This window comes from Xyrauchen texanus, chromosome 8 (genome assembly GCF_025860055.1).
Source record: "Xyrauchen texanus isolate HMW12.3.18 chromosome 8, RBS_HiC_50CHRs, whole genome shotgun sequence".
In the NCBI taxonomy this organism is placed as follows: domain Eukaryota; kingdom Metazoa; phylum Chordata; class Actinopteri; order Cypriniformes; family Catostomidae; genus Xyrauchen; species Xyrauchen texanus.
This window is the reverse complement of record NC_068283.1, coordinates 20,853,998-20,877,623: the sequence shown is the minus strand read 5'-3', so window position 1 is coordinate 20,877,623 and position 23,626 is coordinate 20,853,998. Positions and strand designations below refer to the sequence as shown.

Here is a 23,626-nt window from a genome sequence, read left to right as displayed (position 1 = left end):
CCGATAATTGAACTGAATAAGTCAATCAAATGTTTGGGAAGAAGACCTGCATCATACAGTACACAACACATCTGCATTTGTAAATATCTCCATATAGTATGGGTCAAAAGTCTGAACACACTTGACTGAATGTATGTTTCATGATCTTAAAGACTTTTTGATTTTAAGGCATATTCTTAAATGCTAAATTGTTTTGGAAACTATATAAATTATGGCTATAATTGAATTTCTATACAAAAAAGTAAAGATTTTTTTAAATGGATCAATTGGATTAGAGAGTGAAGGGAAAGCAGAGAATAAGCGCCCAGCATACATGGTTACCCCTTTAATGCTGTTTATAAAGCATGTCAGGTGGATACCTTGAGAGAACTGTAATCTACTGCAAAGATTTGCTACTTTAAAGAATATAAAATATATGATAGTTTTGATTTGTTAAACATTTAGTAGCTGTGTTCAGCTGGTACTGTATATCTCCAAAAAAAGAGAAAACACACCACACATTTATTTAAATCCATAAAAACAATTTATTTTTTCATTTTACATCTTAAAAACTCATGAGCTCACAGCAAGTAGACTGCCTTAGGGTGCACAATTCATACCATTTTACAAAGATGTAGAAAAAGATGAAAAAGTGGTGGCTAGCATCATAAAAAGGCCAAGGCACTGTCAACCAAAAAAATCTATAAAAAAAGGAAATGGATACTTCATCCAAAACAGAAAGAAAGATTAAAAAAAGAGCAATTGCAAGTAAAGGTAGGTTGTGGGTGTGGCTAACCATAGTAAAAATACAGTACTGAGAAGACTTTACTGAGGGGAAGAGCTCAACCGATCTCTCTGTAAGTCCGAGATGAAAGTCTGTCTGTGCGTTTCACAAATGCACACAATCCCTAAGACACTGAGCGTTTGCACCAGCTCGAGCAAAACAAACTGCTATTCATAAAGTCTCCATTTGTTGAATAATTCACATCTGCACTTTTCCTGTCTTTGGAAAGTCAGGCAGGTAACTACACTATTTGAAAAGGAAAATATTTGGTTATGTAAAAACACGATCGTCATGGCTCAGAAAAGTTTAATGCATTTAAGGGTCTAGTCTTGTCCATCCCTGTAAAGTTAGGGCTCATTGCTCAAATTAACTTAGACAGATACTGCAACCAGAGTGTTGATTGGTTGGCTGCAGTGTCACATTCCATTGCTCAAATGCTGTTGCAAACACCATGAACAAAGAAAAGAAGAAAGGAGGAATAAGGAAGAGAGGAGAAATTCAGATATCCATAGAATACACCCTGAGCCCATTACCTTCCTTTCAGATGACAGTACATTCCAAAAAAATATATATATAAATATATTTTTTAAATAACAATAATTCAACACTTGCAGGGCAATTATAAACTAATCAAATAAAATTTTGACTGCGATTATGCACAATTTGACTTACAAAAATGCTAACAAAGTATGTAAGGTGGATCCTAAAGGTATACATTTAAACTATATCAATAAATTAAATCAAATACCCAACATATCCATTCTCTGAACCTATATGACCTAAACACCCATTTCCCAAAAAATAAATACCTAAAATTACACCTAAACATTAACTCCTGTACATTAATCGCTCTCAGTCATCTTCAGTGCAAATATTATAGAGATTTAAGCTTGTTGATGAGAAAGGGTACAGGCTCAGGAGTAACAAGAGTGGCTCTTCATCTGCATTATGATAGACTATCACTCTTTCCTCAACTCTATCTCTCTCTTCATTCTTCTATTCCATACCCCCCTCATCTTTTCGTTCCCTTTTGCTGGTCTGTTTCACCCTCTGCTCTCTGACTAACTTTCCCTTCTCTCGCTCTCCACCTTCCTCTCTGTCCTCGTCTTCACATCTTGCGGATCACCAGCACAGTGGTGAGAACTCCAGCCAGGAAGACCCCGATAGTCTGCCATGTGGGGGTCCCAAAGTAAGAGGGAATTCCCTCCTGAAGTAGAAAAAAAAGTGGTTTGTGGGTTCAGTGGGTTTGGTAAATGTCTTTGTGGCATGTGTGAAATTGTATTATTAACAACCGACACTTTACATTTTTAAGAGACTGACAGGGTAAGTCATCCTTTCGTTACTTACCCAGCCACCCTGTTCCCTGATCCAGTTAATAACATGCTCCTGAATGTAGGACATTGTCCAGCTGATGATGGTTCTGATGATGTCAGGAATCTTGGTCGAAATAGCCTGTGAGTAAAAGAGTTAAAAGGAGAATGTTAAACAAAAATGTTGAAATGTTTGGTTAGTTCACTCAAAAATGAACATTCTCTCATAATTTACTCATTCTCATGCCATTCCAGGTTTGTATGACTTTCTTTTATCTGCTGAACTCAAATGAAGATTTTTAGAAGAATATTTCAGCTCTGTAGGTCCTCACAATGCAAGTGCCAAACTTTTGAAGCTCCAAAATAGGGCAACACCTAAGGGCAACATAAAAGTACTCCAGACTACTCTGATGATTAAATTAATATTTTCTGATAGGTGACAGGTGTGGGTGAGAAACAGATCAATATTTAAGTCCTTTTTCCTTCACTTTCACCTTTTGGTGAATCACATTCTTCTTGCACATCTCCCCTACTGGGCAGGGAGGATAATTTATGATAACAAATTTCTTAAATATTGATCTGTTCCTCACCCACACATATTATATAGGTTCTTAAGATATGGATTTAACCACTGGAGCCATATGGATTACTTTTAAGCTCCCTTTATGTGGATTTTGGAGCTTCACATTTTGGCATCCATTCACTTGCATTGAAGGGACCTACAGAGCTGAGATATTCTTATAAAAATCTTAATTTGTGTTCAGTAGAAGAAATAAAGTCATACACATCTGGGATGCCAGGAGAGTGAGTAAATCATGAGATCATTTTCATTTTTGGGTAAACTATCACTTTAAAACAATGCATTGTATCAATACGTGACAGAGCTTGCGTGCGACTTCACCTTGATGACAAGCCGACATGCAAAGTAGAAAAGTGCCACCACCCTTCCCCAGTTGAACTTCCCATCAGAGAAGATCTCACGGGCCACTTTGATGAAGATGTCTTGAGTAGGTGGAAGTGCAGAGTCATTCAACATGCTAACACAAAACGACAATGGAAATGCACATCACTAAGTTGCAGCACATTGCCTTCCAGTGGGCATTTCTGAGCATAGCAGAAGATAATCAAAATAATCTATTCCTGTAATATTCATACTGAAGGGGTTATTTGACATCACCTGTTCCACACAGTCATTTCCAAACTAGCAATGATAAATGATCTTTGAATATTAAAGTAGTCACAAAAAACAAACAAAAAATAGAATAAAACTGAAAGAAATGCACACTTTTGTCTGTTTATTTTACACTGTACCATTGCTATTACAAGGAATAGAGCCAGTACAGCCAATCATTATGTAGAATATATTCACATTATATAGCTATACCTGCTATATAAATGTATACACTAAATACACCATATAGTCAAAATATATAGTATAGAGTTTGAATGTATACACAGTAGATGAAATCTATATTATAACAGTCAATACTGTTTAGATATATAAACTATATAGTCATCCTGTATTGTATAGTATAGTATATTATAGAGTCTGAATGTACATGCAGTAGGAGCAGTATATATTATAGTCTAGTGGTTCTGTTTGTTGTTGCAATGTGGGACAAGGAACTAAGGAAAATATTTCACTGCATTATATCACATGTATGTAATATGTTTGTGACAAATAATAAACCTTGAACCTTGATATAGCTATATAGGCTACCTACTATATAGATATAGACACAATACACAATATAGTCAGTATATACAGCATATAGTCTGAAAGTAAACACAGTAAATGTAATATATAATATACTATTCAATACTATAAAGACCAACAGTATAAACTATATAGTCAGACTATAAATAAAAGTATATGGTCTAAATGCACATGCAGTAGGTGTAGAATAGCTATATTGCCTGCCTACTATATAGATACACAGACTAAATACACTATATAGTAAACATATATAGACCATTTCAAGCATGTAAACAAAAACAAAGGAAAGCAACTATTTGTGAAGCACTTCTGGTCTCATTAACAGATCCTTTAAACTGTTTTCTCAAAGAACATCAAACGTTTACCTGAAGTGACTTATCCAGACATCAATGTTGTAACCAGGAATTTACTTGTGGGTGGGCCTCAATAAAAATGGATGGTTTTTATACTTGATAATGATGGATTTATACTTTTATATTTGATAAGTTTTAGCCCATTTTTTTTTTTTTAACTTGACATCATAAAAGTGCTGCATTTAAACAGTTCTTTTACACTTTCAGAATTTAGAATTTATGCATTTTTTAAACCGTTTTATAAATATATATTTGAAGTATTCTGGGTGGACCTGGGTCTAATCTGCGGCACACCCTTGGCCACGCCATTGCCAGACATGTTGTTGATACTGAGTGTCTTCGTGAGAGAGGCGATGCAAGTTTATTGTAATTTAATGATCAAAATTATTTCCTCAGAAAGATCGTGAATATTAAATCGATCCTATTATAATCAATGAAGCCATTCAATGAAGCTGTCTGCATGACCTGCGGACAAGGTAAGTATTTTCTTTTTTTTTTATTATAAAAAATACTTTTCTTGTCTCTTTCTGCTACTCCAGCTACTCTGAGATACTGTGAGACAAATTTCTTGTTATGCTCCTCATTTGTAAGTTGTTTTGGATAAAAGCATCTGCTAAATCATTAAATGTAAAAGTAAATTACTTGTGCAGCTTCACTCATTATAACGGGAGTGATCTATATTCACTTTTAGAGCTCTACCTCTCAAACTTACAATTAGTTGGCATACTTTTTGTTCAACTGCCAGAGATAAGATGTGTGCTACAGTTGTTAGTACTGCACGTATCCAGCTGTCTCACGTCACTGCAGAGCTTCATGCATCCATTAGCTTTTTGCAGAGATCTAAACTCTTTTATTTCCGTTAGTTCCAGGCATCCAGCCACCAAACAACATGGTCCAAATTTTAATAATGATATTTTAGGACAATCGTGTTATATTAGTAACGTTAATCGTGTCAAGTTCACTATGAATGAAGCGTCTACCGCTGTTGTTTTAAATAAGATTGACAACTAGCAGGAAATGGTGGTGGTGTAGTGGTCTAAGCACATAACTGGTAATCCGGTAATCAGAAGGACACTGGTTTGAACCCCACAGCCACCACCATTGTGTCCTTGAGCATGACACTTAACTCCAGGTTGCTCTGGGGGGATTGTCCCTGTAATAAGTGCACTGTAAGTCGCTGGATAAAAGCGTCTGCCAAATACACAAATGTAAATGTTCAAGGGAAAATGACATCACTACCTTAAACTGCTGAGGAGTCCTTGAAATGGTCTACAGTATTACTGTAAGTCTGAATGTACACACAGTAGATGTTATATATTGTTAGGCCTGGGTATAGAGTTCGATACATTTTAGGCACCGACCGAATTGCCTCTAAACAATAGAGTATCAAAAAATGTTGTTCGGTACCACATTTCGATACCTAAGGGGTTAATCTCGTCAACGTCAGTGATAAACATGTAGCATGCTAGATGTGCCTAAATCTAAAAGTGCCGGTGATTGGCTGTGTTTAGGCATCAAGGAAAAACACTAGTTTCAGAAAATGGTTTGAGTTCCAGGGCTTAGAAAGAATGTTATAAGTAACATTGCTAACACTGTTCTACATTACAGAGAAATACTAAACTGTAATAATGAGCCTTTAAAATATAATTTTTACAAGAAGTGAGCCACAGCGACACCGGCAAAAGCGGTAATGATTCTGAATGTGTCGGAAAAACCAGCAAGAGACTGTCTGAACATTTTGTTAATTTATAGAGAGAAATGAGCAAACAGACGATGATCTCGGGGATCACCGATGGTCAGTGATCACCAATAGCTGATGCCTTTGATCAAGTCATGATGATATTTGGCTCGTTTTCCCATTAATCTATTAAATTATTATTGGACTATTATTATTATAAAATTAAAATAACAAATAATTTGCCCGTAGACACAACGACACATGTTTGAAGAAACACTCCTTATTATATTATTAAGTACAGATATCAGAAAAGCCGCCGTATATAGGCATGTATGACAAGCTGATACAGAGGCGTGCAGTCTCGTGGACCTCACACTTTGTTTCTGCCTTCCGATTTTTATTTTTTATGAGTGCTGCAAATGACCTGTCATCTCAGCTCAGGAGGTGCTTTGAATTCAGTTCACTTTATTTTCACAGAGCAGTTTATTTTGAACGCAACTCTGCAGCCTGTAAAATAATACAAACTATATAAAATAATACAAAATGTATAAAATAATACAAAAACATGTTCACCTCGAACCAAGAATTATATTTCAGTGATTATTATCATCATTATTATAATTATTATTTTGACATTTCTAATTGTTTTTATGTCTTAATTCGAATAAGTAATTTTCCGCCTGCATGTTTAGATGGAAACTTGCCTGACGGTAAATGGAAAGGTGGTTACGTATAATATATACATATATATATATATATATATATATATATATATTATATTTGCTTTTTAGTTTTGTTTGAAGTGCAATTTGAATTTAGAAATGTATTTGATTTAAGTTTTTTAAATAAATTATTTAATTTTCAATGCAAAATCAATAAAGCGAGAATATTCACTAATCCCTCAGCCCCGAGGTTTTCGATGTAATTGGATATATATATATATCATGAAGGAGGGAACTAAACTAATTTATTCACACACAATATATTTTCCTGAATAACGAAATACCCGGTGGGTAGAGAATGCACGGATGAAGCTTGTTTGCCAGAGAGATGTTCACAACTGTTGTAAAGCCATCTTTCAAAAAGTTGAACAACACATTTTAAATGCACTTATTTTTTTCCAGTTTCAATTCAACTTTTAGTTAAAATAAATAAAAAAGTTCAAAGTTTGAAATCAAGGTGTCTTGCTTTATTGTGTAAGCTAATCCCTAACCATGTTTACCGAAAATTATCCAATAGTACCACCTAGCGTCCAACCTGCGGTAATACAGTGTTCGTTGTTTTCCTGCGGAGTTTTTATTTTTTTCGACCAAAGTATTGAAAAAAGTATCAGTATCGATATCGAATGTTTTTTAAAGATATCCAGCACTGTATATTGTATGTACATAAGTCAATATAATCTGAATGTAGATGCTAATAAACACCACCGAGACAGAGGTAATGTATTCTTTGGTTGATCCATAAGCCTGATTGACAACTTACCTTTGCAGCTGCACATTTCCATCAAGTTCATCCCCAATTTTCTGCAAACACTGTGCAAGTCGTTTATGGCTTGGGTCACTTAACTCCTCCCCCCCACCCAACTGACTCCGGGTCACCACAGCATCACAGTCGCCATGCCGACGAACCCTTTCATAGATAAAGCTGAAAGAGAGGGGAAAGATGACAGAATGAAGAGAACAAATGAAGAGAACATGGAAAAAACAAATTAAGATTTAAGTATATACTCACTCTTTAAGAAGTGCAGCTCCCAAATTAAGAATCTGTTCATTGCCAGTGCCTTCAAAAACAGGAAATATAAAATTAAGAACAACACAATGCAAGTTGAAAGACTCGCTCACAGAAACTTCTCTCTCATGCCTTCTCTCGACTCATTATTTCAAAGGAAATGGGTGATGTGAGCTCCACAGACACCCTCTGCACTCCTAGTGGAAAGTACTGAAAATCGCTCCTCATTTGAATTAAGTTGATCTTTTCTCAATTTCCTCAAGTCGCTCAATAGGCCTTTTCACAGACTGTGATGATGCATTTCCACATTATTTAGCAGCATAAATCTAGCATAAAATACTGAGTGCAAGTTTATAACATTATGCTTTTTTATAACCCTAGAAAAATTATTAGGACAGATGCAAGGGGGTTTCTATTACAGCTGCTGAGAAAGTGACAGTAAATGCATCATCTTCTCCCATTTGACTTGGGGTCCACCACTTTTATTTCTTCTGGAAAGTCATTCAAAAGTAATAGTGGATTTTTTATTTTGCTCTTGGTAAATGGTTAAGTGAAAATAATATTTGCTGTGGTCTCCCATTCACCGCTGTTAAAGTTTACCCTGCAGTCGTTTACTTGCTCCTTCCAAAACCCGGAGTGTGAAAAAGGTTTATTAGGTATTACTGCATCTCCAAATGGGGGCGGAGTAACTATGGAATTGGGCGTGGTTACTTCAGAAGTGAGTGGAGCAACTCCAAAAAGGGGGCGCCACTTCTACCCACTGTTTAGGGTAAGTTTTATGTTATGGTCTCCCTATGTCTTTGCTGGCTGTTTGAGCTTCCGCCACTTTTTGGAGCTCAGCCTGCAGCTATATCCTTCTCAAGTCGCTGGACACGCCCACATCTAATCGCTGTTGCTCGTGTCACCGGAAATCACCAGCTCTCATTGAAAACGAATGAGATCTAGTTGCTTTGTCGCTGCGAGTGTGACCACATTTGTTCCAAGTAATAAATCAAACTTGTTAAAAAAAAAATCAATAAAATTCTTATGAAACAGTCACAGTTTACTTGAAAAACACAGGTCTGATTTTGAAAAAGAACACAGCTGCATTTCCCAAAAGCATCGTAAGCCTAAGTAGATCGTAGAAACCTTTGGTGCCAATGGTCTCTACAATCAGCTAAGCTTGTGATGCTTTTTGGAAAACCAGCCCAGATAAGCATCTGGCAGTTGCATAGTTCCATATTGCTTGTTACATGACTCAGCAGCAGTATATGTATAATTCAGTACACATTTGGTTTCAGTTTCCTGGTGAGTAATGTTGATGCAAAGAAAATAATATGCATAGGCTGTCCTATGCAGCAAGAAACTTGTTCAAGCTAAATCTGAACTCTCATAACTACTTTCCGGCTACATATATTTGAATATACAAATAAAACTAAGGACTTGGCTTTAAGATAACTCAGAACTGGACACATGACCTTAAAACTTTTCATGATACACATACACAAACACATACAGGCTGTCTCCAAAAGTTGTCTACCTAGACATCACATAATGTGACTACCTATTTAGGATGCCCTAAAATGCTGTCTAGGTAGGCACTATGTTTTGAAACCCAGCCATACTGTTTTCTGTCACCAACCTTTAGATGTCACTGGAAGGTACAAATAAATCATGCATAACTTTCAAGAAAAGTCTGATCAAATTATTAGAAGACCTGTGATTTCTATGGCAGCTCCTATCTCAGTCTGATCCTGAATAGACGACCAACATGTCAAACAAGAACAGATTTGATTTGAGATCTGGTGAATTCACATTCTAGGGAACAATAACGACACCATTAAACTTGCTTGGATGCTTGAAAAGACAAAATCTATTTCTTTTCATCTAAGTATTTAAAGTGACACGCAAGACAACTCGAAACTTGTAAATGCCATATATCGCTACGGTGTGTGTTCAGTACCCCCTCCTAACTGATCATCGTTGAAACGATGATGTCATCTCTTCTAGAGATCAACAACATCGTGGTATCGAGCATATGAGCGCAACCGTCACGAGCACACAAAGGCTGTCACACGCAAACACTACTGAGCTGCCTACCTAGACACCATTATTTGGGCATCATAGGCGCGTTCAAAACGAATCAACCGAGAATGTTGTCTAGGTAAAAGGGTTTATGATATGCGGTTTTTTTTTTTTTGCTTTTGCGTTACGACTCCACTTATTCGTTAGAAATAAGCAGTCCTGAGCGGCTGTTCGTCCGGTGATAGGTATGTGTACGGATATGTTTCAGAGAGCGGTGTTGTGACAGTGGTCAGCAGTGAGCTAACAAACTACTGACCAGATGTCGACCAAAGCGCCCGACTTCATACTCTGTTAGGCATTTGTTTTACGGACAAAAATCATTATTTAAACGTAAAAGCGGCACTCACCCGTATCGCCTCCACCCGACGGCGCTGCCATATTAGAATGAAAACGAGCGAGAATGCTTCCGTCTGCTGTGACGTCATTGTTTGACAGGAAGGAAGTCGCTCGAGATTCATGTTGGACGGTTCAAATTATAATAATTATACAAAGGTATTTGGTAGGTGACTCATTTAGTTGATACTAGTGGCTGTATTATATCATATGAGAAATTCTGCCTGAAATATGATTTAATTGGCAATCGGAACACATTCAAATTAATAACTGAAGCCATACCCAACGCTATTTTATGTTTAATAAAGGAATTTTTACTCATTTTATTCCAATCACCCCGTGTCTCCCACAACTTTTAATTGGAGGTTGTGACTTTAATAAAATTAAATCATCAAACAAAACAGGTTTGATGACTTGTACCCTATAGTAGCTTACTAAAACTCGATTTCACAAATCCCCCAAAAAAAACACATTGGTATTGTATTCAAGCTGACTACCACCCCTTGAGTCGCGAGTTCGAATCCAGGCTGTGCTAAATGACTTCAGCCAGGTCTCTTAAGCAACTTTACTTTGTAAAGTCACAAGGGTAACCTCCTAGTGGTCTCTATAATGTGGTTCTTGGTGGGATGTGTGGAGTTGTGCATGGATGCCATGGAGAATAGCGTGAAGTCTCCACACGCCTATGTCTCTGCGGTAAGGTGCTTATCAAGCCATGTGATAAGATGTATGGACGTCCTCCAGATTGAGTCACTACACCACCATGAGGACTTTTTTTTATTTTTTATTTTTATTTTTTTATGCATACAAACAATACAAAGATATCAATCATAATATACACTTCTGTAACAAAATTGTAATTAAAACTGTACAAATATAACAACAATATGTACAGTGTCATCTAAAACAAAGAAGAAAATAACAATAAATGAAAAATAGAAGATACAAAAACAACAACAAAAAAAAAAAGTCAAGAGGGTGAGATATGTTATACATCACTTAGAGCAGGTCTAAATAAATTAAGGTCATTACAAATTAAAAATGTTTTTAACGCCTTCTTATTTACTGAGGACGAGATGGTGTTAAGGTACATTTCAAACTCTTTCAAAAAAACAATAAAGATTGGTTTGTTGTTGGTGAATTTACATTTATGGATATAAAATTTGACAATAAAAAAAATTAATTAGTTACAAAGCAGGTTTTTTTTTTTTTTTTTTTAATGGGATCAGAATCAAAGTATCCAAAAATAATGTATTTAAAAGTGACTGATATATCTTGCTGAGTACTGTCTTTAATAAAAGTTTCAATATTCTCCCATAGTCGTTTAGTATAGAAACAGGACCAAAATAAATGATAAACAGTTTCAGTGTGAACATGGCTAAATGAGCATCTTTTGTCAATACCATGAGGACTTACAGCCCTTTGGGAAAGGGGCTTGATGAGCATTACTGCAGAGAATTGGGCATACCAAATTGGGGAGAAAAAAAGTTCCCCCAAAGCAAATGAAATCCATAAAAAAAAATGTAAAGAGAGTAAATCCATCCAGTGAATTCTTACAACAAAGATTTGTTATTGAAACTAGTAAATGTGTATTTTGTGACAATACTGAAACTACTAATAATTTATTTTCCCATTGTATTTATGCAGATGCTTTATGGCATGTTTTACATGACTGGTTTACACAAAGTTTCCTCACCTTGAAAACTTTTCTCAAAAGGACATTGTTTTTGGACTTATGAACAATGACAAAGATGACTTTCTGGTTAATGACATCTTTATTTTGGAAAACTGTTATATACACAAGTCAAAGTACATGAAAGTGAAACCTAGGTTTTGTGTATTTCATAATGAGTTTCTTTCTTAAAGGAATTGTTCACCCAAAAAAAGAGAAGATTTGCTGATAATTTACCATCTGAACCCAATATTATAAACCCAAACGAATGATTATTTTTAGAAATAAAACAATACTTCTATACTTTTTACTACAAATGTTCTCTTCCGTACATCTCTGTGATGCGCGCTCATGAGAGGTGTATTCGGGCTCAAATAGGTAGGGCTGGGTGAAAATCTCTTCTCTTCAAAAATCTAAAACTGCCGACATCGTGTTTTAAATAGTTTTGAATAGTTTTTGGGTTCAGAAAAACTTTATTTGTTGACTGGAGTGGATTATTTTAATGCTCCCTAAATATGCGAAGTTGAATTATAACGATTTTATAAAATGTATAATAATCTACTTTATTTCAACAATTTTAAGAGAACTTGACGCCCCCCTGGAAGTGTGCTGAGGCCCCCAGTGGGTCCCGACCCCTTGATTGAGAACCACTGATCCAAACCACATCAGTAGCATGGTAAAAACACATCTGAATAATCTGAAATATATATATATATATATAAATGTGTGTGTGTGTGTGTGTGTGTGTGTGTATATAATTTTTAGCAATATATTTTTGTTTGTATATTTGACAGGAAGAATATTTTTTATTTTGTTATGCTAAGGTTTTCTTTACAATAAACTAGAAATCCATGTCATACAATGCAAAAAATTACTGGATTTCATTTTTTTTTTTTTTACCCATTCTTACTGAAGTCTTCAAGACTATCACAAATTACAAGATTAAAAACTAGTGGGACTGTGAGGGCATTCTGTACCTAAAATCAAAAATATATAGTGTATACTGTAGGTCACTGAATTAAAAACAAAGCTGTCAAGCCACAGCAACATAGAGTGAAAGCAGGTCAGGGGCATAAGCTAAGTGCTGACGCTCTTGTATGAGGGACTAACCAAGATATCACTGCCATTGACATTGAACCATGATATCACTTCTCTATCACGCATTTGTATCCACCTTTTTCCTGCATGTGGAAGAGTTTCACGATTTGACTGGTTTCAATATACTGTTTCCGGTGTTTCCACTTGCATCGTTGTATGTTCTTAGCAGGTGTGATGTTTAATGTTTTGCCTTAGTACAAATTGTACAAAAAAATGCTGATACTTAACAGAGTTGAGATGACTGTTTTTTTCTATTTTAAAGATAGTGCCCCACATGAGTGTGTAGATGACATGAAGCCAGGGATGGATTATGACTTGCAAAGGCCCTGGGGCCAATTAACTCCAAGGGGGGAGTTGGGGAGTCTAGTTGTCACCAAACTAGATTGCGCAGCCTTCTGTGTAGTCAAGAGCCCCTAGGCACCGGCCCCATTGGCATGGTCGGTAATCCGTCCCTGCATGAAGCGATGCTCAGAGGTGAGTTGCTTTGATATCATTCATTATTCTGAGTTGTTATGACAGCCAACAACAGCACAAGTTGAGTCAGAAATTAATTTTTACACCAAGTAACACTTAAATGGTTGTTGTTCTTCTCTGGATCTCTCGTTTTGGCCGTATTTACGTGCCGTCTCGAGACCAGAAACAGAAAACAGGCAATTAGAATCATCCTGTTGTTTCTCTGGAAAACTGTGGATAGATTACCTTTGAAAGTTATATTTTAAATGTTGCTGTCAGCATTCCAGAGCACATTTCTTCTGTATTACTTAAAAAGGCTAAATATTCTGCTGTATTATTTATGATAATTTTGAACTTATATATGTTTAAGCACATCAATGATATCAAGTTCATAGAGTGCTCTGTACAAGCTGCATTCCAATCAGCACTGAAATTCCTCCTATCTTTATCGACATCTTAATTTCAGTGCAGTAAACTGTAACCAGATCAGCTGACAACGCAAAAGAAGTCCCGCTTAGTTAGCTCCGCCCTCGTTCTTTCATCATATCCGTGAGAACCTCTCTTCCGTCTGCCTCGCGCGTATGTAGTCCTCTTTACGACTCGGCTGTCGACGATGGCGGACACGCAGGTATGTGAGACCAAACGGCGTGGTTACAAAAACGTGTTTGTTTTACCATCAAACTTAATTTCTAAGCTACGCATTTTGTTCGTTAATTGGAAATTAACCCATTATACAGCCCATCATAACCAAATGGACTACATAGAGCTGTCAAATGTGTGGTTATTCTATCCCCGGCAAACGTGTGGAAGGCATTGAAGAGCGGAAACTCGAGCCGCCGTGGTTGGCTCACCAGTAAAATGTGGTCTATTTAACACGCATCCTTTATTTGCAATTGTTTATTCGCTCTATAATTTAGTTAAATTACACTTCTATTTAGTCTTAATATTTTGCATCGTGGTGTGGGTGCTGAATTCGTCGATAATGCGCTGGTGCACATGTATAGCTTTTTCTTGCGACTCTGAAAGTCCAATGTCCAAAACGACCCTTAATATCACTAAGCTCGCATTAACAAATTACTTTAGTGGAAATTGAGACATTCAATATGAAATCACTTTATACCTATATTTTAAGACGCTCTTGTGAATGTGCTTTGTTTCAGAACGAGAGGGCTTATCAGAAACAGCCCACCATCTTCCAGAACAAGAAGCGGGTTCTGGCAGGTGAAGGAAGTAGCAAAGAGAAGCTGCCACGCTACCACAAAAACATTGGCTTGGGATTCAAAACCCCCAGAGAGGTGTGTGTGTTTTCACACAAGTGTGTCCCTTTTTGCAGATGATGTTTATTCTCACGATGGTCTTCCTAGACTCTTAAGAGAGCTCTGAGGATACTGCCTATGGCAACACTGATGCAGTAGAACATGCTTCCATGTTGTAATCTCAGTTGAGTGCAAATCTCTAAAGTTCTTGGTGTCCACAGGCAATTGATGGCACGTACATTGACAAGAAATGCCCCTTTACTGGAAATGTGTCCATCAGAGGCCGTATTCTTTCCGGTGAGTGTACACATTGTGTATGTATTTTTATTTTTTTTTCTTAATCTTGTTGGGCTGCAAATGATGTTTTATCTCACGATGGTCTTCTGAACCCTTCGGGTCTTGAGGACAGTGCCTGATGGCTTTACTGATGCTTCCCAGAATCTGAACTTTGCACTTATTTGGAAATTGGACATATTCAGTTTTCAGTCATCTTGAGAAATGTATATTATAGTATTATGTCTATGCTTCTCTAGTAGTCCACAACATATCCATGAGTTACCAAGTGAAATGAGTGTAACCTGTTCCCAGGCGTTGTGACCAAGATGAAGATGCAGAGGACCATCGTCATCAGAAGAGACTACTTGCATTACATCCGCAAGTACAACCGTTTTGAGAAGAGACATAAGAACATGTCTGTCCACCTCTCCCCATGTTTCAGGTAAAAACACTTCACTTTTTAAAGACCAAAAATACATTTTGTAAACTTATTTTTTTTTTTTTTGTGTCCTTTAAATGGGCAAGCACCTGCAAATGATGTATTTTCTCACGATGGTCTTCCAAGTCTATCAGACTCTGATGACAATGCCTTATGGCATTACTGATGCAGCTCATTTACTAACAGATTTTTTATTTTTGTTGTCATGCCTTCTGATTGAAGAGAAATTTGACTCTCTGCTTTTGGTTAAAAAAAATGTTTCCTTGCGTCATTTTTGTAGGGACGTGACTGTCGGTGACATTGTTACAGTTGGAGAATGCAGACCTCTCAGCAAGACAGTGAGGTTCAATGTCCTGAAGGTCACCAAGGCAGCTGGAGCCAAGAAGCAGTTCCAGAAGTTCTAGAACTTTAACAATATGGCACCTGTATTGTTTTATTGGGCTGTTCTTTAAGTCTTTTACATGGATTTCTTAGCTATTCGGTGAACTTGAATTACCTGTATTTTAAGCCACTTTGATACAAATGCATCCTGCTCTGAGGCCCTCAAACTTAATGTAAGGAATTGGTTATACCCAGTAAAGAGACTAGTATGAACAATGATGACCAGGGGTCAGAGTTGAAATTTCAATCAATAGAGTTTACTGAAGACAAATTTCTTCACATTTCCAAAGATAGACAATGAGTTGAGGATCTAACTAACTTGGATTACTGAAACAACAGTAATTATGGGCATATGCAAATAATTAATGTTGCTTAGCAGTGTGGAGATCTGATTGGTGAACAGTATTCCAGAAATCTTACACACTTGATCCATTCAAAAGATTATATTTTTAGAACACTAAGTTGCTAAGCAGAAATGGGTCAGAGGTGAGTATACTCTAGATAAACTGGCATATTTACTTTGATTTAGTCAAATGATTCTCAAAACTACAAACAAGCCCTCTAATGGCATCATTAGACAGAAAACATTTGTTATATTTTCTCTCATGGTTGAGACACTCGCTGGGACTTATCCCGACGTATAGATGCTCTATGTGAGCTGGGCTAAATGAGAAAGCGCTTTTAACTGCATTCCAGACATGGGACAGACCCTGTCACTCCTCGGAGGCCAAATACACAAATGACCTGTAGGATTCATAATTATAACATAACTGGAATAAATGCAGATGACAAACACTTTAATTATAACATTTGCTAGTAAATGTATTCAATTCATCAATAAGCTGAAGAGAATCCACCACTTCATTCACATTTTGGACATTTATCTAACACCTGATAAATCCGGTGTTAGATTGGTACATAATGAATTTGGTGTATCAGATTAGTGCGACAATAGTATGATATCAAATGTCCGTGTTTGTCACCAATTATGGCAGCATGAAATATATTGTTGTAGGCTGAGAAAATAAAATGTTCTAAGTTTTAACAAATTTTAATTACCAAAAGCATATCATTAAGCTATCCCCTTTTTTGCATGCAACCATGAGAAAAAAAATTGAACGTTCATTAGAAATATTACACCTCAAAAGTAATGTTGACCTGTCCATTTTTATGCTAAATTACAGGGTTGACTTAATGTGCCAAGATTAACCATTCAACCTTGTTGCTAAAGGTATTGTACGAAAGATGATAAAGGAATGTGGGTAACGGAAGTGAATGTACAAACCATATTAGTGTGCATGTGGCCCCAAACTAGAAATCCCCCATTGAGTTATCACTCCCATTGTGCTTGATATGCTTGAAAATGAAATAATGATAATCAGGTTTTTTAAAGACTTGTCACAGATTTTAGAAATTTGCAAACTCAAAGGAAGATTAAAATAATAAATGACACTATATTGTTTGATCCAAAGTTGACAACTTTTTTATGAATGTTAGCACCCCAGTTTATTGATTATTTATTAAAAAGATTAGTGGAAAATGCCTGCTGCCCAAATAATTGTTGTGTTTGCGACCTTTAAATGTGTCTTCTAACTAAAGGCAAGGATAATGTCCCTCCCCCATTTAGAAATATCCATCCCCTCACTTATCTGGCAGATAGTACATGGCAATTTGTTATTCTCCATGAGGTCATAAACAGAATAATTTTGGTCTCATTTGCTGTGCCACTTTATTAAATTTTTTTGAGAGACTAAGTGCTTAACAATGAGGCGAACTCGTATGTTCAAGCATGAAAGTCGTTTGTTCAAAGAATGTTGTTCAGAGACTTTTAACAGAGACAGGACACTTCTATTAAAATGAATGGGAGAAATTGGGAATGGGAAAAACCAACCTGTGTCTCGTTTGGAAGACTGCGTCCTCCGGAGATCGCATTTGTCGGCCGCATACGTCAAGGCTGTCTTGTTTCATTTTTTTTCTTTCTTATTTTTTTAATCTAGTGTCAATACCTTTTATGTATATGTGCTTAGATTTATACAGTTGTAAAAATAAATTGCATTCCCAATAATAATAAATAAAAAAAAATGAGACGAGACAGCTTTGATGACGTACGCAGCATTTCAAACGAGACAGTTGTCACTGTCGTAGCCCTTAAATTGTGTAAACTTTTGGAGACATACTTTGATAATTAACCCCCTTGTACAATACTCTTGGTATTTTTTATTTATTTTTGTTATCCCATGGTCATTTACCTCTGTTTATTATGTGTATTTTTTTGGTTTGTGCTGCTCTTTAGCTTTGACGTTATGTATAACGTTTTATCTTTACTGTGGCTTCTTTGTATTTTCATTCAAGCAATAAAAAAATAAAAAAAGTTGTCACTGTCGATCCGTACCGGAAACACGATAAATACACACAGCTGCCCAACGGATGTAGAAAGCAAGTCCCACCTTACTCGTAAAAGAGCCAATCACCTTTTAGATACTGACAACACCTGTCAATCAACTCGAGAACACACATAAGCTACACAAGCCTGGAAACTGATGTTGTCTTTAGCGTAATATGAGCTAAAGAGGCACCATTTATGATACCAGTTTGTCAGTTTTAAAGTATGCTCTTGGATCGCAATCTTGACCAACCGTTTTTTAGATTTCGGTGTTCCCCAATTCAATTAGATAAACGATGATAAGAGCTGCATTTTCATGACTGAAATGGCCGCCAGTGGACTGATATGTGTACACCATTGAGATGCATCCAGCAGATGACGCTACTGCATTGACGCTAAACACTCCTTCAAACAAAATACGTCACTAGTAGTGGGAAGTTCGGATCATTTTACTGACTCGGATCTTTGAGTCTCGTTCAGCAAAATGAACGAATCTTTTTTCGAGTCATTTCGTTCATTTCAGCAGAATATAATTAAATGTCATGTTAAATAGCACAACACATCAAGTAGTCTACTTACGAAAATGTTGATTCAATTTGAAATAAATAAATAAAAATAAACTATAGGGTAATGCAGCCAAAGCCAATTTATAAGAAACCGAAATGTTAATTTATTAATTGGGTCTTAAGTTTAAGCTATTGCAGTTAGTTCACCTCACCTCCTTTTTCTCCGCCTCTTGTGTCATCGGGTTCGAACTTCAAAACGTTAAAAATACTTAGTTGTCGATGTCGACTCGTCAGTGTCTGTGTGTGGGCCGTGTGGTGTGACACAGCAGCCAATGCACTCACTGACTGCATGCACATGCAGCATACCGGTCCGGATCCGGAAAGATAAATGATTAGTTCAAGTCTCGACTCTCGAGTCTTCGGGTTTGCCGGTTCGAGCCGGCGTCCCGAGTCTGCAGCATACGTCTCCTATGGGACTGACAGGAAGAACGAAAGACTCGGACCCGGCCGAACCCGAAGACTCGCGAAAGATGAACTAATCATTTATGACTTCATGTACCTTATGCGATGTTGCGCGCATGCGCGGTCAACACAAAATGAACGAATCACTCTCTGAGACAACTCGGTAGTCCCGAGTCATATTAAAGATTCGTTCAAAATGAACGAATCGTTCATGAACGACACATCACTACGTCACTTGCATACGCTGTGCGTGTTTGAATGCGGCGGCACCGCCAAGATGTGAAATTTGAAGACTCAGCAACGTATCTTCAACGTTTTTATGTTTACATCTCTAATAATAACAAACAATTTAATTAATAGTTGTTTGAGTCCACAATTTGCGCTTGACGCGTTATACATCTGTTCCTGTTATTCACAGGTCTGACATGACTGTCACGGTAAGACTGCATTAGCCTTAATACATGTTAATCGCAAACATTGTAGTTAACAGCTTTGCATAAAATTACAATACAAGTAATTTACCACCACGTTGTTGTATACAAACAACTATACAAACTGTTTGTTTTGTTTGTCTTTTGTTTGGTTATACAGGCTTGTGATGCATGGAAAGGCTTGTTCAGCGTTGGAGAGGAGTTTGATGATGAGGTTTGGGACTTGATTTGTTTGTTTTGAGTTTTGAGATGCATTCTACAAATGTTTAGCTTATGAAAAACTCATTCCTCTTCTCCGTGAGAACTGACACAGCTTGTGCTTATTAGTACATTTCATCTCAGTTTAAGATGTTTAGTTGATTAATTACACGTAACGTGTTTTTGATTAATATGACTCAGCAAGCTCTGATTATTTAGATGCTTTTTGATGGTCTTTATTTATTTATTTATTTATTTATTTATTTATTTATATTAAGTAAATGTTTTACTTCAAAATAAATTAATATTACATTTCAAACGTATTAAATCATGGGCACTCGCATGTGATGAAGAATAGTTATATCAGTAACCTCATTAAAGCTGTTTTATTTTACATTGTCCCCTCATGGGGGCTGCCATGTTGGGATCACATGACCCACTGAATACTACTAACTTAATCTCTGTAACTGCCCTGTTATTGGACATGTTCACTCATGGTTTAAATTCATCATGGCCAACTGAGAATAGTGAATTTCTACAATGGCATCTAAAATTGATTGATGCTGCATCCATTCATTCCTTGTATACTTCTTTTTGCTTGCCTTTTCATCAGATTAGTTTTCATCAGCTCACATCTTTGACTTTTCACCTTTAGGATTTGCTTGAAGCTGATTGGACGTGTCCATCAAAGCCCTCTTCTGCTTCCACTTCTGCAGTAGCCCCATCATCTTCCTTAAGAACGTCATCTGAAAAATCCACCCTTGTTCAACAAAGCTCTGTCAGCTCATCTTCTGGCCCTGAGGAAAGTACTTTAGGATCTGGTTACGTAGCACCTCTGTGTACCCCAGCATGCAGCCCTTTCAAAGCCTTAAGAAGCCTCTCCATCCCTGGCCATCAGTCACTCTCTTCTTCTGTTCCTTCCCTTCGGGCACCTGGATCATCTCTGCATCCCTCCTCTAACCATATTCACCCTCCTTCCACAGTGTCTCTCAGTGTCCTGCAGAGAGACCCCCATCCTCAGGATGACTTTGATGACTGGGATGTGGATTTTGAGGAACTGGTTGAAAGCATCCCTCCAAATGTTTCTCAGCCACAGAAGAATCCAGCTTTACATCCACCACTGGACAGAATTTCACCAGCAAAACGAATGAGACCATCAGCGTCTAGTGGAGCAGGCTCAATGACAGCAGTTGCACAAATCTTGGTAAACACCTCATTTACTTCCACAACCAAAAGCCCACACATTTACAGTTGAAGTCAGAATTTTACATAAACTTATGTTGAAGTCATTAAAACTCATTTTCTAACCACTCGACAGATTTCATATTGGCAAACTATAGTTTTGGCAAGTCGTTTATGACATCTACTTTGTGCATGACATGAGTCAAATAATTGTTTACAGACAGTTTGTTTCACTTTTAATTGACTATATCACAATTCCAGTTGGTCAGAAGTTTACATGCACTAAGTTAATGTGCCTTTAAACAGCTTGGAAAATTCCAGAAAATTATGTCAAACCTAATTTAGCTTCTGATAGGCTAATTGGAGTCAATTTGAGATGTACATTTGGATGTATTTTTAGGCCTACCTTCAAACTCAGTGCCTCTTTGCTTGACATCATTAAAATAAATCAGCGAAGACCTCATAAAAAATTGTGGACCTACACAAGTCTGGTTCATCCTTGGGAGCAATTTCCAAATGCCTGAAGGCACCACGTTTCTCTGTACAAACAATTGTACACAAGGATAAACACCATGGGACCATGCAGCCATCATACCGCTAGTGAAGGAGACGCATTTTCTCTCCTAGAAATGAGTGTAGTTTGGTACGAAATGTGCAAATCAATCCTAGAACAACAGCAAAGGACTTTTTGAAGATGCTAGAGGAAACAGAAGGACAAGTATCTATATCCACAGTAAAACAGTAAAAGTCCTATATCATCATGACATGAAAGGTTGCACAGCAAGGAAGAATCCACTACTCCAAAACCGGCATATAAAAGCCAGACTACAGTTTGCAAGTGCACATGGGGACAAAGATCTTACTTTTTGGAGAAATGTCCTTTGGTCTGATGAAACAAAAATTTAACTGTTTGGACATACTGACCATCGTTATGCTTGAAGACGGGTGAGGCTTGCAAACCAAAGAACACCATCGCAACCATGAAGCATGTGGGTGGCAGCATCATGTTGTGGGGGTGCTTTGCTGTTGAAGGGACGGGGGCACTTCACAAAATAGATGGCATCATGAGGAAAGAACATTTTGTGTATATGTTGAAGCAACATCTCAAGACATCAGCCAGGAATTTAAAGCTCGGTATAGACCATTACCCTAAGCATACCCCCAAAGTTGTGGCAAAATGGCTTAAGGAGAGCAAAGTCAAGGTATTGGAGTGGCCATCACAAAGCCCTGATCTCAGTATGATAGAAAATATGTGTGCAGAACTGAAAAAGAGTGTGCAAGCAAGGAGGCTCAGTTAACCCAGTTCTATCTGGAGGAATGGGACAAAAATTCCAGCAGCTTACTGTGAGAAGCTTGTGGAAGGCTACCAAAAACGTTTGACCCAAGTTAAACAATTTAAAGGCAATGCTATTAAATTCTAATAAAGTGTATGTAAATTTCTGACCCACTGGGAATGTGATGAAAGAAATAAAAGCTGAAATAAAGAATTCTAAATACGATTATTCTGACATTTCACATTCTTAAAATAAAGTAGCAATCCTAACTGACCTAAGACAGAGAATGTTTTCTATGATTTTATGTCAGGAATTGTGGAAAAACTGAACTTAAATGTATTTGGCTAAGGTGTATGTAATCTTCTGACTTCAACTTTATCTTCCGCTATCCAGAGTCCAAGTCATATGTGTGCCCCTGCTACAGCAGTTTCGCAATTCCCCAGACCTGTGACTCCTAGGCCACCAGTTGTGTCGCCTCAAGGACAGACCAGTCCTCCAACACTAAGAACCCCTTTGCAGTCCCGGGGGTCTCTTTTTCACGCAGTGTCTTCAACTCCCAATCCCTCTCCTACACTTACACCTTGTCCCATCAACGCACCCATCCTGACCAATCACTTGGTCCAGCTGGTGTCTGCAGCCAACAAGACACCTCAGAGACCACAAAGTGGTATGATTCGAACCAAAACTCGCCGTTTCCCCGGTCCAGCAGGAGCACTACCACAACAGGTTTGGCAGCCACTGTTAATGTTTGTTGTTTATGACACACATTTCTGGCCTATATATATATATATTATGTTTTTTGCAATACCTTTTGTCCTTAAAACCTTTTGACATTTGTTTTTCTGTATTCACAAATTAGTTTTGTATGTTTTTCACACCACCCACTCACTCCACATTTGAAGTTTATGATTTATGCGTGTTTGTACAATTTCAGTACTGTTATCTTGTAGGTCAGTACACAGAGTCTTGATGACATTGTTGTGTCAGTTCCTCAGACACCTACACATGGAGCTGTTGCTCGCCTGCGAAGTGAGGTACATAAATGTGGGATTTTCCATACAAATTTACAGAAAATGGCATTAAAGGGAAAGTTCACCCAAAGTTTCTCTAATCATTTACTCACCCACATGCCATCCCAGATGTGTATGACTTCTGCTGAACACAGATTTTTAGTAGAATATCTGAGCTCTCTAGGTTCTCACAATGCAAGTGCAATATGATAGGTCTGTGTGAGAAACCGATCAATATTGAAGTCCTTTTTTTCCTATATATTCTCTACCTTTACCAGTAGCTCGCAATATGTTGGAAGTGCACTTTGCTCTCGGCTGAGAGAATACACTTGATATGTAGCATGGCAGCAAGTTTCAAATTGAGCAGGGCTCTGCCTCTGAAATGCTTTCAGAACTCCTCGGGCTTATGCCAGCTGTAGCGGCGTTCACCCCCTTGGTCTATTACACATGAGACCTCTGCAATGCTGTCTCAACCGCAAAGTTTCTCAATGGGCATAGTGCTACGGGCACCATCACGTTGTAGTCACCAACCACTGTCTATCTGTGATGGCACCATGGACAGAGGTTTTACCTGCTTGGGGTCACCTTAGGTCAGGTTTTCAGATGCAAAGTAGTTACTTGTGATGGCTGCCCAGCATTCGGGGAATGGACGAACAGACCTG

General features: G+C 37.4%; 3 protein-coding genes and 3 non-coding genes across 7 annotated transcripts in view; 5 read left to right on the top strand and 1 right to left on the bottom strand.

The window, feature by feature from the left end:
* Positions 1-513: 513 nt before the first annotated feature.
* Positions 514-18,773, bottom strand: LOC127647517 (apoptosis regulator BAX-like). 2 transcript variants are annotated; one of them, XM_052131791.1, is made up of 6 exons: positions 18,620-18,773; positions 7,553-7,601; positions 7,304-7,465; positions 2,975-3,110; positions 2,111-2,215; positions 514-1,970 (listed from the first exon to the last, which is right to left on the bottom strand). In XM_052131791.1, the coding sequence occupies exons 1-6, from the start codon at positions 18,762-18,764 to the stop codon at positions 1,872-1,874; spliced, it is 696 nt and encodes a 231-aa protein (XP_051987751.1). In that variant the 5' UTR covers positions 18,765-18,773; the 3' UTR covers positions 514-1,871. The 2 variants fall into 2 exon arrangements, with proteins under 2 accessions (XP_051987751.1, XP_051987752.1); XM_052131792.1 differs by lacking the exon at positions 18,620-18,773 and adding an exon at positions 9,961-9,997.
* On the top strand, positions 13,726-15,737 carry LOC127647518 (40S ribosomal protein S11). The gene is made up of 5 exons (XM_052131794.1): positions 13,726-13,794; positions 14,327-14,461; positions 14,644-14,719; positions 15,011-15,140; positions 15,418-15,737. Exons 1-5 carry the CDS (start codon positions 13,780-13,782, stop codon positions 15,539-15,541), a joined length of 480 nt encoding a protein of 159 aa, XP_051987754.1. The 5' UTR covers positions 13,726-13,779; the 3' UTR covers positions 15,542-15,737.
* On the top strand, positions 14,495-14,582 carry LOC127648497 (small nucleolar RNA SNORD35). The gene has a single exon (XR_007971178.1). It is a non-coding gene; the product is annotated as a small nucleolar RNA SNORD35 (small nucleolar RNA).
* On the top strand, positions 14,775-14,859 carry LOC127648498 (small nucleolar RNA SNORD35). Its single transcript, XR_007971179.1, has one exon. It is a non-coding gene; the product is annotated as a small nucleolar RNA SNORD35 (small nucleolar RNA).
* On the top strand, positions 15,228-15,312 carry LOC127648496 (small nucleolar RNA SNORD35). The gene has a single exon (XR_007971177.1). It is a non-coding gene; the product is annotated as a small nucleolar RNA SNORD35 (small nucleolar RNA).
* A 343-nt stretch (positions 18,774-19,116) lies between the features above and the next one.
* Positions 19,117-23,626, top strand: part of LOC127648460 (homologous recombination OB-fold protein-like) — a 22,558-nt gene continuing 18,048 nt past the window's right edge. Inside the window, exons 1-5 of the mRNA XM_052133138.1 lie at positions 19,117-19,306; positions 19,461-19,514; positions 20,154-20,702; positions 22,348-22,680; positions 22,905-22,988. Coding sequence (XP_051989098.1) covers positions 19,295-19,306; positions 19,461-19,514; positions 20,154-20,702; positions 22,348-22,680; positions 22,905-22,988 — 1,032 coding nt within the window. The 5' untranslated portion in view covers positions 19,117-19,294. The remainder of the gene's footprint in view (positions 19,307-19,460; positions 19,515-20,153; positions 20,703-22,347; positions 22,681-22,904; positions 22,989-23,626) is intronic.